Source organism: Sturnira hondurensis, unplaced genomic scaffold (assembly GCF_014824575.4).
Source record: "Sturnira hondurensis isolate 20B ecotype Veracruz unplaced genomic scaffold, ASM1482457v3 Scaffold0004089, whole genome shotgun sequence".
NCBI lineage: Eukaryota > Metazoa > Chordata > Mammalia > Chiroptera > Phyllostomidae > Sturnira > Sturnira hondurensis.
This window is the reverse complement of record NW_028076720.1, coordinates 33,609-49,617: the sequence shown is the minus strand read 5'-3', so window position 1 is coordinate 49,617 and position 16,009 is coordinate 33,609. Positions and strand designations below refer to the sequence as shown.

At 40.3% G+C, this 16,009-nt stretch overlaps 1 protein-coding gene and 1 pseudogene across 1 annotated transcript; both read right to left on the bottom strand.

Annotated features, from left to right (window-relative positions):
• Positions 1–712: 712 nt before the first annotated feature.
• Positions 713–15,068, bottom strand: ZNF200 (zinc finger protein 200). The gene is made up of 5 exons (XM_037043364.1): positions 14,946–15,068; positions 13,924–14,242; positions 13,208–13,299; positions 12,747–12,870; positions 713–1,482 (listed from the first exon to the last, which is right to left on the bottom strand). The coding sequence occupies exons 2-5, from the start codon at positions 14,168–14,170 to the stop codon at positions 755–757; spliced, it is 1,191 nt and encodes a 396-aa protein (XP_036899259.1). The 5' UTR covers positions 14,171–14,242; positions 14,946–15,068; the 3' UTR covers positions 713–754.
• LOC118985077 (ras-related protein Rab-11B-like) lies at positions 2,946–4,963 on the bottom strand (annotated as a pseudogene).
• Positions 15,069–16,009: the final 941 nt, after the last annotated feature.

Sequence of the window (16,009 nt, the reverse complement as noted above, 5' to 3'; positions counted from 1 at the left end):
AGAGCTTTTTCAGTAGTGGGGTTGGGTGGCTGGACCTGAGCAATCTAAACTTCTTTGTGGCAAGGGAAAGGCATCAGAGAGCTGTTTAAGCAATTACTAGCTGAACAAGAAATAGTAAGAATGTAGACATTTTAAAATTATGTTGTGAAAAGGATTTTTGTAAGTCACTTTTCACAAGTTGCAAATGTTACTGAAATTGATAGTTTAGATTACAAATGAGAGTAAACCTTTGATATTCAATTAGTATATTTTCCTATATTCCAAAGCAAATAATCCCTTTCAAAACTCAAGCTTTAACAGGGTGTTCTTAGAGGGTTAACACATTAATAGAAGCTATTGGTTTAAGAACTCAGTAGTCTGGGTCTTTCAGGAGCATACCAGTCCAGAAAAAGACTTTGCATTATTTATCTTTTCTCAAGTGTGAATCCCTATGTGGAGGGAAAACGGATATATTTTCAGTACACAAGTTACTCTCTGTTCACTTTGCAGACTTGTATTTGAAGCCTTTCTTGGGAAAAGGATCTGTGACCTGTACATACATTGCTGTGTAAGTTCACAAAGGCAAGCTCCTTAGTCCCAAAAGCCTAGATGCTAACTGAGGTATAGACTTTGAGGGTATTTTCTTCCCTGTGAATTTCCTAAAAATCTGAGGCTTCAGGCAAGATGCATATTTATCCAGTTTGGGCTATTATGAAGTTTTCACATATCTTTCTTTTCAGACAGCCCGAAAATTCAGAATTCCTTATTAACCATTTCAAGTTGAGACAGGACCATATGACCTTTCCCGATCCCACTTCTGCTTTCGGGTCTTACATGCTGAGTGGGTTTTTTCATGGCGAGTGCAGTTTGACAGCCGACCAAATCTTCTCCCACATTTTTTGCAACCATATGGCCTCTCAGCCACGTGACTCTGCAGATGAAGCACAAATTCTTTGTTCTCTGGGAAGGTTTTCCCACATTCTGGACACTTAAATAGGTTCTTCCTTATATGGATTCCTTCATGGCGACTACGATGAGAATTTTGACGAAAATTTTTCCCACACTTCGAACATGAATAAGGTTTCTCTCCTGTATGGATACGCTCATGTTTATTAAGGTTGGTTTTATGATTGAAGCTTTTCCCACAGTGACTACAGTCATAGGGTTTTTCTCCAGTGTGAGTCCTCTGGTGGGAAATAAGGTAAGAACTCTCATTAAACTGTTTCCCACACAGTGGACAAGTGTACAATCTTCTTGTTCTCCGATTTCGGGTAAGTTCAATAATATTGATATCCACAAATTTTGAGAGTTCCTCTAGTGGAGTATCATTTTTAATGGTAACTAAAAGATTTCTCATTTTCCTTTCAGCTGGAATGGATGTATTTAGTCTTTTTTCTTTATGGCAATCTGGAGGTTGCTCAGAGACCATGGAATAATCAATTTCATCACAATCTGAAGACTTTTCTCTATGATCTTCATTCTCGGGATTATTGTCATCATTAACTGTTGGGGGAAAAAAAGAATTTAATAGCTTTTGAGGGATATGACACCAGGAGGGGAAAAGAAAACGAGTCTGATTTCTCATGAAATAACCTTGAAAATCACAAATCTGAAAATTGGCAGATAATCATCACCAACATTTCTTTTCTACTCTTACTGACTGGGGGGATACATGACTAATAAATCTTTCCATACCCCCAATGCAAGCACGTGAAAAAAATGGAATGACTGAGGCCATACTGAAAGACTTTGTATGTTTGTTTATTCATTAAGTTAACATTGAGCTTATATTCTGTGTGGAGCACTGAGCTAAGTACCAGGTGATGAAGGACATAAATACAAAAGGGTAACACTCATAATCTTTAGACTAGTGAATGGTAAGATGAGTTACTCCTAGGTTCCACTACATTAAATATTGCAATATTATAATATTACATAATATTATCCTATATATAGTGAAAAACCTCAAACAATTAAAAAGCCCTAAAATAGAAAAGATGTAACATATTCACACAGATTATTATTTGGGCATTGAAGTGAATGCTACGACCAATACAACAAAACTATGGTATTAGTCAGTAGTGGTCTTTTGAGGGTAGGAAGGGAAGTAGTCACTGGGCAGGGGCCACAAGAAGAATTTCTGTGGTGCCAGGAATAGTTAATTTTGGGTGGTGGTTTGACGAATGTGTATGTTTTGTGAAAATCTGAGTTTTACACTTATAATTTGTACATTTTTCTGTATTTTATTATACTTCATCCCAAAATGTATAAAATAAGATGATAAAGATTAGGTGACAATGTGGGGAAAAAATTATGCTGTAAACAGGCAGGACCCCTAAACTTTGGGCAACTTACTAAAAATAAAGGGTTGCATCAGCCATTTGGGTATGTGGCTCATCCTGAGGCTGGAATGTGAATCTCTGCTGAATTTAGCAGTTTCACACTAATAGATTTTTTCTATTTATTTTAAAATTATTTCCTTAGGTTAATAAAAATGCTGGGTCAGAGCTTATGCCAATTTTCATCACAACTCTTAATGTGAACTGCCATAATGCTTTCCAAAGAAGCTATCCCAATTTCAGTACAAGCATCTACAAGGGGGTAATCATTTTAGCAAATCTTGCCAGCATTAAATATCATTTTAAAATATTTAATAGGTATAAAATGGCTTTTCATTGTAGCTCTATTTTGCACTTTACTGAAAACTACTGGACTGAAACTTTTATACATTTAAAGAAATTTTATATATTACAAATTCTAAATCTTTGTCAATCATTACTTATTAAATATTTCTTAAAAGATTTATTTATTTATTTACTTTTAGAGTGGAAAAAAAGGAGAAAGAGAGGGAGAGAAACATCAATATGTGGTTGCCTCTCACACACCCTCTACTGGGGACCTGGCCTGCAACCCAGGCATGTGCCCTGACTGGGAATCAAATTGGCGACCCCTTGGTTCACAGGCCCACGCTCAATCCACTGAGCTACACCAGAGAGGGCTTATGAAATATTTTTTAATTGAAGTCTTCTTCTATAATTAAGCTCCACAACTTAAAACGAGAAAAAAAAACCTTTCAAAATCTGATCAATTTCTATTGTGTTTTCTGGCCATTTTTAGTGACTTCTTTTTATAGTTAATTCATACATTTGGAGGTTTTTTAAAAAAAATCAATGGATAAAAATTTTGTTTCTTTGCAATCGCAAAAAACAAACACTACAGGAGCACATAATAGAAAACACTGAGATATTGTTTCGCTTGCAAACACATCCTTGACCAGACAGAGAAAAGGGCATAGGGAGAGGTGTGGACTACACTGAATGCAGAAAGGAAAGGGGGTTGTTTTCTCCAGAATAAATCTACAGGCAGGAGCTGGACTCACACATGCTTGGGAGAAGCCAAGTGTGCCAATGCTGGCTGTGCATGAGTAGGGTGCTAGGAGCCTTTGTTTGTTCTGCCCCATGTTACCTGCTTTTCAGGCTTGAGCCCAGATGGGAGTTCTAGGTAGGGGCCAGGACCAGCTGGGGCAACTTGCCAGAGAGGGAGGGAGGGAGGTAATTGCTCCCTGTAGTCTGCTGTGGAAAACTAAAGAGGCTTGCTAGATGTGCCCATCCTCTTGCCTCTGGCTGGCCCTGTCCATCCTGCCACCCTCCCTGCTCCCTAGCCAGAGGCCCACTGGGACTCAAGGGCAGTGTAGCAGCAGGGCTTCGAACTTTCCTGGGGAGTACAGGAGGTACGGCTTTACTTTTGTTCTTCCTAAGCCTCAGCTGACTGTGCACAACTTAATGGAAGGTTGGGGGTCAGTCAGAGGGACAGAGAAGGTTGGGTCATGGAGGGTATCATGGTGAGGGGTAGGAAAAGGATGAAGATGTGCATGCACACTTGGACAAGGTAGGGGTAGTTATAGGGTCTGGCAGTACTGCAGACTGTTCGGTTTCTGTCTGTTGGTAGTGGGCAGTACAGTCTGCAATCTGCTTCTATGACAGTGTGGTAGATCTCTGTGAGGATGTTCTTGAAAGCCTTCTCTATGTTAATGGGGTCCAAGACTGAGGTCTCCACAAAGGTAAGTTATTCTCTGTGAAGGCACAAGCCTCGTCAGTAGACAGAGGCCACAGGTGGTACAAGTTGCTCTTGTTGCCCACCAACAAGACGACGTTGTCACTGTCAGCATGGCCCTACAGCTCATTCAAGGGGTGCTCCATGTTCTCCTGTCATGTACTTGGTGATGTCATACACCAGCAGCACACCCAATGGGCCATGGTCGTAAGCAGAGGTGATGGCACAGTTGTGCAGATCTGGCAGTGTTCCGGATCTGCCCCTTGACCATCCTCCTAAATGCTATGGGTGGCAAACTCTATGCCAATCGTGCTCTTGCTCTCCAGGCTGAGCTTCCTGTGGGTTAAGCAGGACAGCAGGTTGCTCTTTTCCACACCTGAGTCCCAGATGAGCATTGTTTTGAATTGACAGTCATACCTGTTCCCAGTCCCCACTGTCTTGGGCTTCTGGCACGATCTGTGACTCCACAGATCCACCTAAAATACCCCCATTTGGAATTTAATATCACACTTTTGTTTGTAACATGTCTAATATTGGTAAAAGCAGCAAGAACATCCACTTTTACCTTTTTAAAAATTTTGACTCTGACTCTAAATACAGTATAGACAAATTTGGAAAACAGTTATCTTTACATGATTTTAGTTTTCCCATTTAGATTCATGTCTCTCCAATATTTAACAATCTTACATTTACCAATAAACATCTCTAGTTTATTCCTGTTTTATACACACTCTGAATTGAGAGCTTTCGTTGATTTAAGAATGCTATTGATAGTCATATATTCATCTACTATCTACTTTAAAACTATCAAATGTAATTTTTAGTTGATCCTTTCAGATTTTCTAAGTGCAAATCAAGGTTTGTACTAAGCATAAAAAGGGTTCCCTCCCTTTCCAGTATTTTTTTCTTCTTTTTAAAAAGGTTTTACTTATTTTTAGAGGGAGGAGAAGGAAGGGAGAAAGGAAGGGAGAGAAACATGTATGGGAGAGAGAAACATCCATTGGTTGCCTCTTGTACACACCCCAGTCAGGGACCGAACTGGTGACCTTTCATTCTGCAGTGTGACACCCAACCAAGTGAGCCACACCTGTCAGGGCTCCAATATTTTTTCTTAATTCTTTTTTCTTATCTTCTTGTTTTAGAAAACCTAGATAATGGTATTAATAGTGATAGCAAGTTTCTTTATTTTGTTCTCAGTTTTAAGGTATTACCATCAGTGTTTTATGAAGGATCATAAGTGTTTGGTTATATTAAAGAGCTAAATATCTGTTTTGAGGGCAATTTGTTAAAATTTGTATACTTTTTCTTTAATGTGTTAACTTTTAAAATTAAAAAATTTTAAGAGCGAATACATTTACATTGCTCAAAAATCAAAACATACGAAAAGGTACACAATCAGAAGTACTAATCCAAGTCCTGTGCCTGTCCATTCTACTCATCCCCAAGACAGGCACCAGTTTTTATCAGTTTCTTTTTAGTATTCCATTGTTTCTTTAGGTAATACATTTTCTTTTTTTCTACTTTTCTTATATAAAAAGTAGTATACTATGTATATTTCTGCTTGTTTTATTTCAATCACTATATGCCAGTGCATAGAGATTATCCTAGTACGATGTGTGGACATACCATATTCAAACCTACGGAGACACCTGAATTGTTTTCAGTCCTGTGTTTTCATAAGCAGTACCACAATGAATAACTGTTTGTACATTATTTTGAGTGTATGCTATTCCTATTGCCTGTAGATCAGATTCCCAGAAGTAGGAATGCTGGATCAAATGGCTAATGCCTCTGTAATATGAGTAATTACAGATTCCCATACACAGGGACTGTACTATTCTGCATGCCTACTAGCAATATCGGCATCTCCCAATAACCTCACTACCAAGGTGTTAGTATGGTACGATTTATGTATATATGATTTAAAAAAATGGTAACTTAGCCCTGGCTGATGTGGTTTAGTGGACTGAGTGCTGGCCTGCAAACCAAAGGGCTGGTAGTTTGATTCCCAGTGAGGACGCATATGCCTGGGTTGCAGGCCAGGTCCCCATTAGAGAGTGTGTGAGAGGCAACCACACATTGATATTTCTCTCCCTCTCCTTCTCCCTCCCTTCCCCTCTGTCTAAAAACAAATAAATAAAATCTTTAAAAAAATGGTAATTCAGTAGAAGTTTAATTTGAATTTCTAATTATGATTAGGGCTAGACATATTTTCATGTTACTAAGAGTAATTTATATTTCTAAGTAAATCTTTTGGGCTTTCTCTTCTTTACTTTTAGAAGTTCTTTATGGATTAGAATTAGGAAGAGTAGGCTTTTATTACAAGGTATAAATATCCCAATTTATTATTTTAAAATATTTATTTATTTATATATTTAATTTATTAATCTTTTCCTTCAACATTTCTGGACTTTTGAGCCTTAAAATTAGAAAAGCCTTCCTATCCCATGGTTATAAAAGGAATTCATCCATGTCCTCTAATTATGCTTTTAAGGTTTTCTTTTCTTTTCTTTTCTTTTATTTATTTATTTATTTATTTATTTATTTTTTTTTTATTTTTTATTTTTAGAGGGGAAGGAGAGAGGGAGAGAAACATCAATGTACGGTTGCTTTTTTGTGCATCCCCTGCTGGTAGTTAGCCTGCAAGGAACAGGTCTGCAACCCAGGCATGTGCACTGACTGGGAATCGAACTGCGATCGTCTGGTTCGCAGGCCCGCGCTCAATTCACTGAGCTACGCCAGCCAGGGCTTAAGGTTTTCTTTTAAACACTTAATATCTGCTATCCATTTGGACTTTTCCTTGGTGTGCAAAGCAATGTACAATTCACCAAACCGATACTAAGTTGTGCCATGACCTTTTATCAAAAAGTCCCTGTTTACCTTGCTGTCTGAAGATTTTGCCTTTATCACAAACTATACCTCCAGTGTATTTGAGGATTTTTCTGAATCCTTTATTCCACTCCACTCGTCTCTCTAGTCAAATGTCAGTACTACTCTATTTTTATTACACAGGATTTAAATTTAGAGGCTGCTTTAACACCTGACAGAGCTAGAACCCTTCCTATCCCACTCCTCTTCTTTTCAACTTTCCTGGTTACTTGTATTTATTTTTCCATTTAAATTTAGTATCAGGTTATCTGATTCCAGGGGGCAAATCCTATTGGTATTGTTGAAAATATTAACATTGAATTCATGAATCAGCTTGGGGAGAACTGACTTTTTTTTAAAGATTATATTTATTTAAGAGAGAGGGAAAGGGAGGGAGAGAAACATCAATGTGTGGTTGCCTCTTGAGTGCTCTGCACTGGGGACCTGGCCTGCAACCCAGGCACGTGCCCTGACTGGGAATCAAACTGGTGACCCTTGGGTTCCCAGTCTGTGCTCAGTCCACTGAGCTACACCAACCAGGACCCAACCTTGTTATTTTAAATCTCCCTAGCCAAAAACATGGTGTTTCTTTTCATTCATTCAAGTCTACTTCGGAGTTCTTCAGAAGTGTTTTAAGATTTTTCTCATAATTTTTGCACATTTCTTATGTTTATTTCCAGGTGTTTAATCTTTTTTGTTCCTATATATTCTAAATGATTGTTTTCATTCATGAAAGCTAATTATTTCCATATATTGTAAAAGGCGAAAAGACCAATTTGATCTGAAGAGAAACCAGAGTACCCATATACTGTAATATTTTACATCTCACTGCCATACTAAATGCTTATTATTTGTTGTAAGTTTTCAGATATTCTCTATGTTTTTCCAGCTACACAATTACATCATATGCAAGTAGATATGCTTTTTCCTTTCTCTTAAACCCTTATACATCTAACTTCATTCTCATTTAACTGTACTGCCTAATACCCAAAATACAATATTAAATACTGAAATTATGACAGTGGGCTTTATTGTTGTATTCCTCATTTTACTGGGAATGCCTCACAGTATTTCCTGTGAAGATGATGCCGACAGCCTTGGCTGGTTTGCCTCAGCTGGTTGGGTGTCGTCCTGCAAAGTGAAAGGCTGTGTGTTCAATTCCCAGTCAGGGCGCATGCAAGAGGCAACCAATTGATGTTTCTCTCTCATATTGATGTTTTTCTCCCTCTTTCTCCCTCCTTTCCCCTCTCTCTGGAATCAATAAAAGAGAAAAAAAGATGATGCTGACTGAATATATAAGTACCCCATTAAGAAAATATTCTCTAATTACTATTTTGTTAAGTGTTCTTATGAAGAAGGGGTTAGTATTTTGTCAAATATCTTTTCAGTAACTAAAAATGATCTTAGATATTGATTTTTATTAAACAATAGATTTTATTAACAGACTTCTAGTATTAGATCAATTTTGCATTTCTGGATTAAATCTTCTTTGGTCACATTTTTATCAGGTTGTATATCTTTGTAACACTAAATTCATTAAACAATTTGGAAGTTCTTTATTTCTGTACTCTAAAATTTTTCATAGCATTTCAATTGTCTAGTTTTTAAAGATTTACAAGAATTTTCTGTGAAGCTGAGGCTGGTCCTTTTTCTTGAATGGCAAGCTAGTTTTTGAATATTTCAATTTGCTCGGTAGAAATTGGTTCGTTTTTAAATCTATTTATTACTTCCTCTTTTAATTTATTATATTTCTAACTTAATACTTTCTTTTCCTTTATCTTGTTTTCCTAACTTTGAGTTAGAGGCTTAATTAATTTCATTTTTCTATGTTAACATACATGTTTTATAGCCATAAACTGTCTTTGAGTATCACTTTAGGTTATAACATAGATTGCAATACACAGTGTTTCTAGAAAAATTGTGTAATTTCAACTGTATTTCCCCTTTGACTCAAAGTTACTTAATTGTTTTTAAATTTTCCAGTTAGGACCCCCCCGCAATTTATTATTAGCTTTCAGCTATACTAGATAGATTCTATTCTGTTAGATATATTCTCTTACCACAGTAGAGGTAGATAAAACCTACCTCTAAAACCAACCAAAAGAACCATCTCATTGAAAATTTGTTTAAGTGTTCTACATTTCCACATTACTCACTTGAGTAGAGACACACATTCTGTCCTCCTCTAACAAGAGCTCTTTTCTGATTTCTTTCTCCACTAGGTTCATTCTCTTACATTTTTCCCTTTGCAAACTGACCAAGAATTACTATTTCAAAATTAACTGTATATTGATGACTCCCAAATCTTTATGTCCTTATACCTGACTTCCAATCCTCAATGCCAAGTACCCAGAGGATAAGCTCATTTTACTTCCTGCTATAGAAATAAAATCCAACTTCTTTTAAACTCTGTTCTTGGTCCAAATCCTGCCTCAACCTCATCATATATCTTTATAACAGTTTCACACTGCTTATCTTTTTATGTGAATGACTTATCTTACAAAACGAACCATAAACACCTAGATAGCAGGAATGGAGCAATATGTATCTTTTTAATCAACTCCAGAACCCAACCTTGCGTGAGAAAAACAGGCAGAGTTTACTAAATATTGGTGAATGACTCTTGGTGCTTTTAAAAATTGTGCATATCAGACTTCTGCCAAGATGGAGGCATAGGTGGAAACACTGTGCCTTCTCCCACAATCAAGTCTGAATACAACAAAGGTTTGGAGAACAAAGATGCAGCCAAAGAACAAATAATTGAACAACAATAACAAACTGTTCTACTGGACGGGTAAGAGGGGCGGAGCCAGCAGCGGAGCAGGGTTGGGCAGGAAAGATCCCCCCCCCCGACCCTAGGCGCCCAGGCAGCGGGGTAGCGTTGGGCGGACCCAGTGAGGGCTCGAGAAGGTGGGAGTGAGAAGTGAGACGGACCGCACAGCCCCCAGCAATGAATCCAGCAGCTGCTGACTGCAGTCGCACATTCGTAAGCAGTGGGACGAATCTCTCGCGGTGGGGTGGAGGCGGGAGGAAGCAAAGGGTGCCCACCATTGCTTTCCTTTGGCCCCGCCCCCACATACAGCGTCATAACCCAGTGACTGGGTCACCCAGCCCTGGAAAACACCTAGGGCTCTGCTCCTCATACGTAACAGGCATGAACAGTCCAAAATATGGCTCAAGAAGAATTCAAAGCCCCAGAGCCGATAACTCTAAGCGACCAGGAAATTGCGAACCTCTCAGATGCACAATTCAAGACACTGGTAATCAGGATGCTCACAGAACTGGTTGATTTTAGCCACAAATTAGAGGAACATTAGAAGGCTAAACTAATTGAAATGAAGGGAAATGCACAGGAAACCAATAGTGATGGAAACGAAACTGGGATTCAAATCAAGGGGGTGGACCAGAAGGAAGAAAGAAATGCCCAAACAGGAAAAAGTGAAGTTACAAGAATTCAAAAAAATGAGGAGAGGATTAGGAACCTCCAGGACATCTTTAAACGTTCCAACATTCGAATTATAGGGGTACCAGAAGAGGAAATGAAACAGCCACGAGTGGAAAATTTATTTGAACATATAATACAGGAGAACTTCCCCAATCTGGCAAAGGAAATAGACTTCTGGGAAATCCAGGAAGCTCAGAGAGCCCCAAAGAAGTTGGACCCAAGAAGAAACACACCAAGGCACATCATAATTGCATTAGCCAAGATTAAAATGAAGGAGAGAATCCTAGAAGCAGCAAGAGATAAGGGGACAGTCACCTACAAAGGAGTACCCACCCATCAGACTGTCTGCGGATTTCTCAAAAGAGACCTTACAGGCAAGAAGGAGCTGGAAGGAAGTATTCCAAGTCATGAAATCCAAAGACCTACATCCAAGACTGCTCTATCCAGCAAAGCTTTCATTTAGAATAGAAGGGCAGATAAAGTGCATCTCAGATAAGATCAAATTCAAGGAGTTCATCATCACCAAGCCCTTATTATAGGAAATGTTAAAGGGACTTACCTAAGAAAAAGAAGATAAAAAATATGAACAGTGAAAGGATAGCAGACTCACAGTTACTAACAACCACACCTAAAACAAAAGCAAACCAAGAGGACAGCTAGATCAGGAGCAGAACCATAGAAATGGAGATCACATGGAGGGTTAGCAACAGGGGAGTGGGAGGAGGAGAAGAGGGGAGAAGATACAGAAAATAACTAACACAGACGGTAGGTAAAAAAGAGAGAGGGGGAGGGCAAGAACAGTAGGGGAAATATAGAATCTAAAGAACTTGAGACATGTGGACATAAACTAAAGGGGGGAAAGGGTGGGGGAGGGGTGTGCAGGGTGGACGGGAATGAAGGGGGAAATAGAACCACTGTAATGGTATAATCAATAAAATATATTAAAAAAATAAAAAATAAAAAAATGGGAAAAAATAAAAATTGTGCATATGTTTGCTATTTATTGTTTGACTCTAACTCATCAGTTTCAGGGTATGAGTGATAAAAGGGAGGGTGAGCTTTGGGTCTCCAGATCTCAAGATTCATGGTCAAAGTGTTGCTGGTGGTGACAACATACCCACCAACCAGTCACCCAAAATAAATGTTAGCTTTGCTCAACACTCAGGCAAAACTTTTGTAATAACTCTTATCTCTTTATATTTTTCCCTAAAATAAAAAAATATAATAATAGGACAACTGTGGGAAATTAACCTGGCCCATTAAGTAGCATTACCCTGACCATCATACTGTATGAGAAAACTACAGAGTTCAATAGTCATTATAGATTTTTGTCACCCCAGGCAATTCACAAAGCCCACTTTCTCCTCAAAGCCTGCCCCAGAAGCAAACAGCCTTGAAATCAAGGTAAAAAGTATTAGGCACTCTTCAAAACAATTTCTGAAGGCTCCTGACTCTAAAGTAACAAAATTCATTTGTCAGTGAATTTTCTCTACTTCTGGAGAAAAGCTGAAGCATCTCTAAAATTAAGCTGCTGCCAGATGAGTTGATACATAGCACTGAAGACACTTGTTAACCATACTGGGAAATAAGCACAAATGAAGACTCCTCCCTTCACCAACCATATAAAAAATTCACTGACAAAATTATGACAAATTCAGCAAGGAGGCAGGACAACTCTAAGCCAGGACTACAAGATGTGATGTTAGATTCCCAGAGTCCAAATCCCTGCTCTACTACATACTGCTGTGTGACCTTTAGCAAATACCTTAACTTTTCTCTGCCACAGTTTCATCATCTGTAAAAATAGTACAGATGGGTACTATTGTGAGAATTATGAGTACAACTGTGAGACTTGTACAATTGTGTGAATTATGAGATTATAAATGCATCCCAAGTACTTAGATTTACTGTTTGGCACATAAAGGCGTACAAGTGTTTAATAAGTGCTAGATGTTATATCCATCAATAGTTGGATATATTTTCATTTATACTAGCAGGCTTCACGGCTATTGAACATCAAGGGGAGAAAAAGACTTAAACAGTTTGTCATGTGTCCAATAAAAACACTAATTTAAAATATACCTATTGAGAGAACAGTACTGGATCCAGAAAATGGATTCAGAAACAGTCTGCCTGCATTTTCTGTTTGAATGTTTGATATTAGGCTATAGTTCTTGCATACCAAGAAAAATGCCCTCTGCCCTCACTGCCCCAAGATTCAGAGAAAATGGTCATCCACAGGTGGAGCAGGCTCTGCTACATAGGATAAAATAAAAATTAAACGTGTTTATAAACATGTGCTTAGCTGTGAATAGTGTCTCAAAAAAGTCTGAGATGAAGTAGTAAAATATGCTTTTCCCATAACATTCAATCTGAACATACAAGAGACTTAATTTCTTACCCATTAACATCATCTCCCCAACACTGTCTTCTTCCTTCTCTGAGGTGGGCTGTTGAGTAGGATCCAGGCTCACACATTCTTCTTGGGAGTAAAATATATTCAAATCTTCGAAGACCACCAGCTCCTGAAAGATCAACAGGTTCCTCTTCCTCTTAGTAACAAAACTTCTTTGACACCCTGTTGATAAGAAAGACTGAGACCCAAAGATAAAGGAAGGAATGGTGAAAGGAATCTTTAAGTCCCACACAGACGCGGCCAGACAGGAAAGCCAGGCTCACAGAGAAGCCAGGCTCAGAGGAAAAGCAGAAGAAAAACACCTAATAAGGCAGTGAAGCACAAGCCCCACTCTCTTTCCCGACTCCCAGGAGTATGATTTTATGCAAAGATTGGCTAAACAGGGAGGGACGACAAGAACACAGAAGGTGATCCACTTAAACAGTGAATGGAAAACCAAACCACACCTTAGGCTCAGATTTCAAACACAGAGATACTGTCTCCTGTTTCTGCCGGATTCCTTCTCTGGTCAGAAGCTTCACTAAGGGAAGAGGTTGCACTGGGGAAAGAGGAAGCTGTAGTTACTGGAAAAGTCAGTGACTCTGATATGGAGACTCTACCCATACCCTGAAGCCAGGTTGCCCTCACTCATTCAGCAGACACCTCATGGCTTTTTCTGCTCCTGTGAGCCCAGTTAGAGATCAAACCATAAACCACAATATCTTGAATCTATATAAGGTCTCCTCACTATGAAAAGAATGTTTCCTTAAGTACCTTTGAAAATTCCCATAACTATTAAAGGGGAGGTGGGGGGAGGTAAAAATCTGAAGATCCCCACAGCAAGCACAAAATTTCCAAAATGCCACATAAACTGAAATCAGTTCAATAATTCACTCACATATATTTATCCTAAAATGATATCCCCTAACCCCCAGAATGTCTCTGGAAAATTGACACTAAAGAAAAGACATACATTCTTTATTCTAAGGTCTTACTCACACCCAGCAAACCACTCAAGCTCCAGCTTGAAAAAAAAAAGTACTCCCTCTCCCCAACACGTTTACTTACTAGAATCAACTTCTTTTCTCAATACCCACCATCCTAACTGGAATTTGTTACTAGTACGGAAGTCTATCTCAGCCCCAAGTACCAGCCTCTTCTAGTGAAAAAAATGGGTTCTTACCTCGGTTCTGAAAGTCTGAGCTCACATCCTTCATAATAACCAAGGTCTCTCTGATTTTCTGATTGGGCTGGGCTAGTCCTGGCTTGGGCAAAAAGGTGAGGAAGTGCTCCAGAACCAGCTGGTGGATGGTCTTGGGCCCATTAGTAGCGTCTCGAAGTAGGTCTTGGCCTAGCTTGGAGTTTGGAGGAACTCTCAGTATAAAAGACTGCTTTGGCTTCGGGGGCATAGGAAACACTTTTGCAGCCATCGTGCCTTTAAATCACACACCACACTCGTTTCTGCAGTTCCCTTCTCTTACTGAAGGAAATCCGCCAGAAAGCTGCAGACAAGAGAGTAATTCGTTACCCACAAAATCAGGCAGGGCATACCTACACTCCAAAACGTAGCTTGGATAGTTAGACCACATGAGCTCCAAGTCAGAAAGCAAAGATAGGCTGGGGTAGGGAACTCATAACTGAAATGAATAATTTTAGCAAGGCCTGAAAGAAGATCTTGAGAATGAGAGCCAAAGGATGTCCAAACCGCAAGGACCACATGGAAGGGAGAAAAGGCAACCGGCAAAATATCAAGGGCCATTCGCCTAAGAAATGTAAACTCCACTGGGAACAGCTGTTTAACTCATGCTGGTAGAGCAGTGGCTAAAAGACAGAAAATCTGAGGGCCAACACTAAGGGTATCAGTCAGCTTGGCCACTGAATCTGTCCAGAACAGCTGATGGATCAAGGAACGAACTCAAGATCGTATTAAGTGTCCACACATGGCCCGCTGACTCCTTTACGCTGAGAAAACTGTGGTGAAAGCGGCAGGGGACAGCCTAGTAGGGCCTACCGGTCCTAGCACTCAGAATCTCTTCCACCGGTCAAGGGCTACCTTCAGCGCAAAGTCCGGACTGGGCGTTGCCTGCGGCTCGCTCCTAGCTCCCTATCCGGCCAGGCTCCTCAAACAACGGACCATGCTCCTGTCCCCAGAGTGGCCCCAGAGACCGCCTCAAGCCTGGTTCCCGCCTTTACCGAGCACCTCACCTTTCTGAGGCTCGGCCACCCTCAGCGCTTGCTGAGAACGACCCAGAGACCCAGGATCTGAGAGAGACCGGGAAACTAGGCGCGAGAGACCGAACCCTCCCCTCGCCCTTGGGAGTGTCCTCACAGGCCGCCAGTCACTATTGGTGGGCCAAGCCGTCAGTTATGGGAGACGGAAGGGACGCATTGTCTTCTGGGAGGCTCAGCACCTCGGCACATGTGACATCACATCCGGTGACTCGTTTCCGGTGCGATAATATGGTCTCCCTGCTAGGAGCGGGCAGTGTGTAGTTGAAGCAAGCCCGAGGCCGACCGGCGGAACTCTCAGGACCAAAGGAAGGCCAAGCTGGAGGCAACCGCTCTCTCTTTGGCTCTAGCTGGAAGACAGACAGCAGAGGGCTGACTCCAGTCCCCCACGACGGGCTGGCACCACTCCAGGTAAGGGCTGACTCTAGGTCCTGCTGGGAAATGTAGTTCAGCTACAACCAGCCAGTGGGAGGGCGCCAGGCACAACCGTTGGGGCTGGGTAGAGCGGAGGCTCGACCGGAAGCGGGTTGTGTCTAGGACCGGAAGGTCTGTGTGAGGCCGCCGCAGGTGCTGTTCCAGCATCCGGGGTGGGTCCAACCTTTACCGAGCTTGGGAGTGGGTAGTGTTTCAGGGCCCCGGGCCCTGGCGCTTTTTACAGTTGTCACCGCCTTCCATCTTCAGTAGTGTTCTGGCCATCTTACTTTCTAAGAAATCACTATTGTTCTTGGGCCGTTGCTGTTTCCATCCTCAATTTCAGCCTCTTACGGACGCCTAACAGCGTCTTTTCTCTTTGCATAGTTCCCATAGGCGGTTCCCACACACTGATCAGGGTTGGAATAGCCCCAAATATGCCTTACTTCTTTGCGTAACATCGGCTATCAGCAGGATGATGAAAGTCAGACTTTAAATCAGTGCCTTTTCTTAATCCTAACTATAGGTGATGCACTTAACCATAGTTTAAAATAAATTATAAAGAGACTAGTGTCAAAACTGTGTGGTACCAAAAAAATTTATTTTAAATAAAGAATACCTTTCTCGAC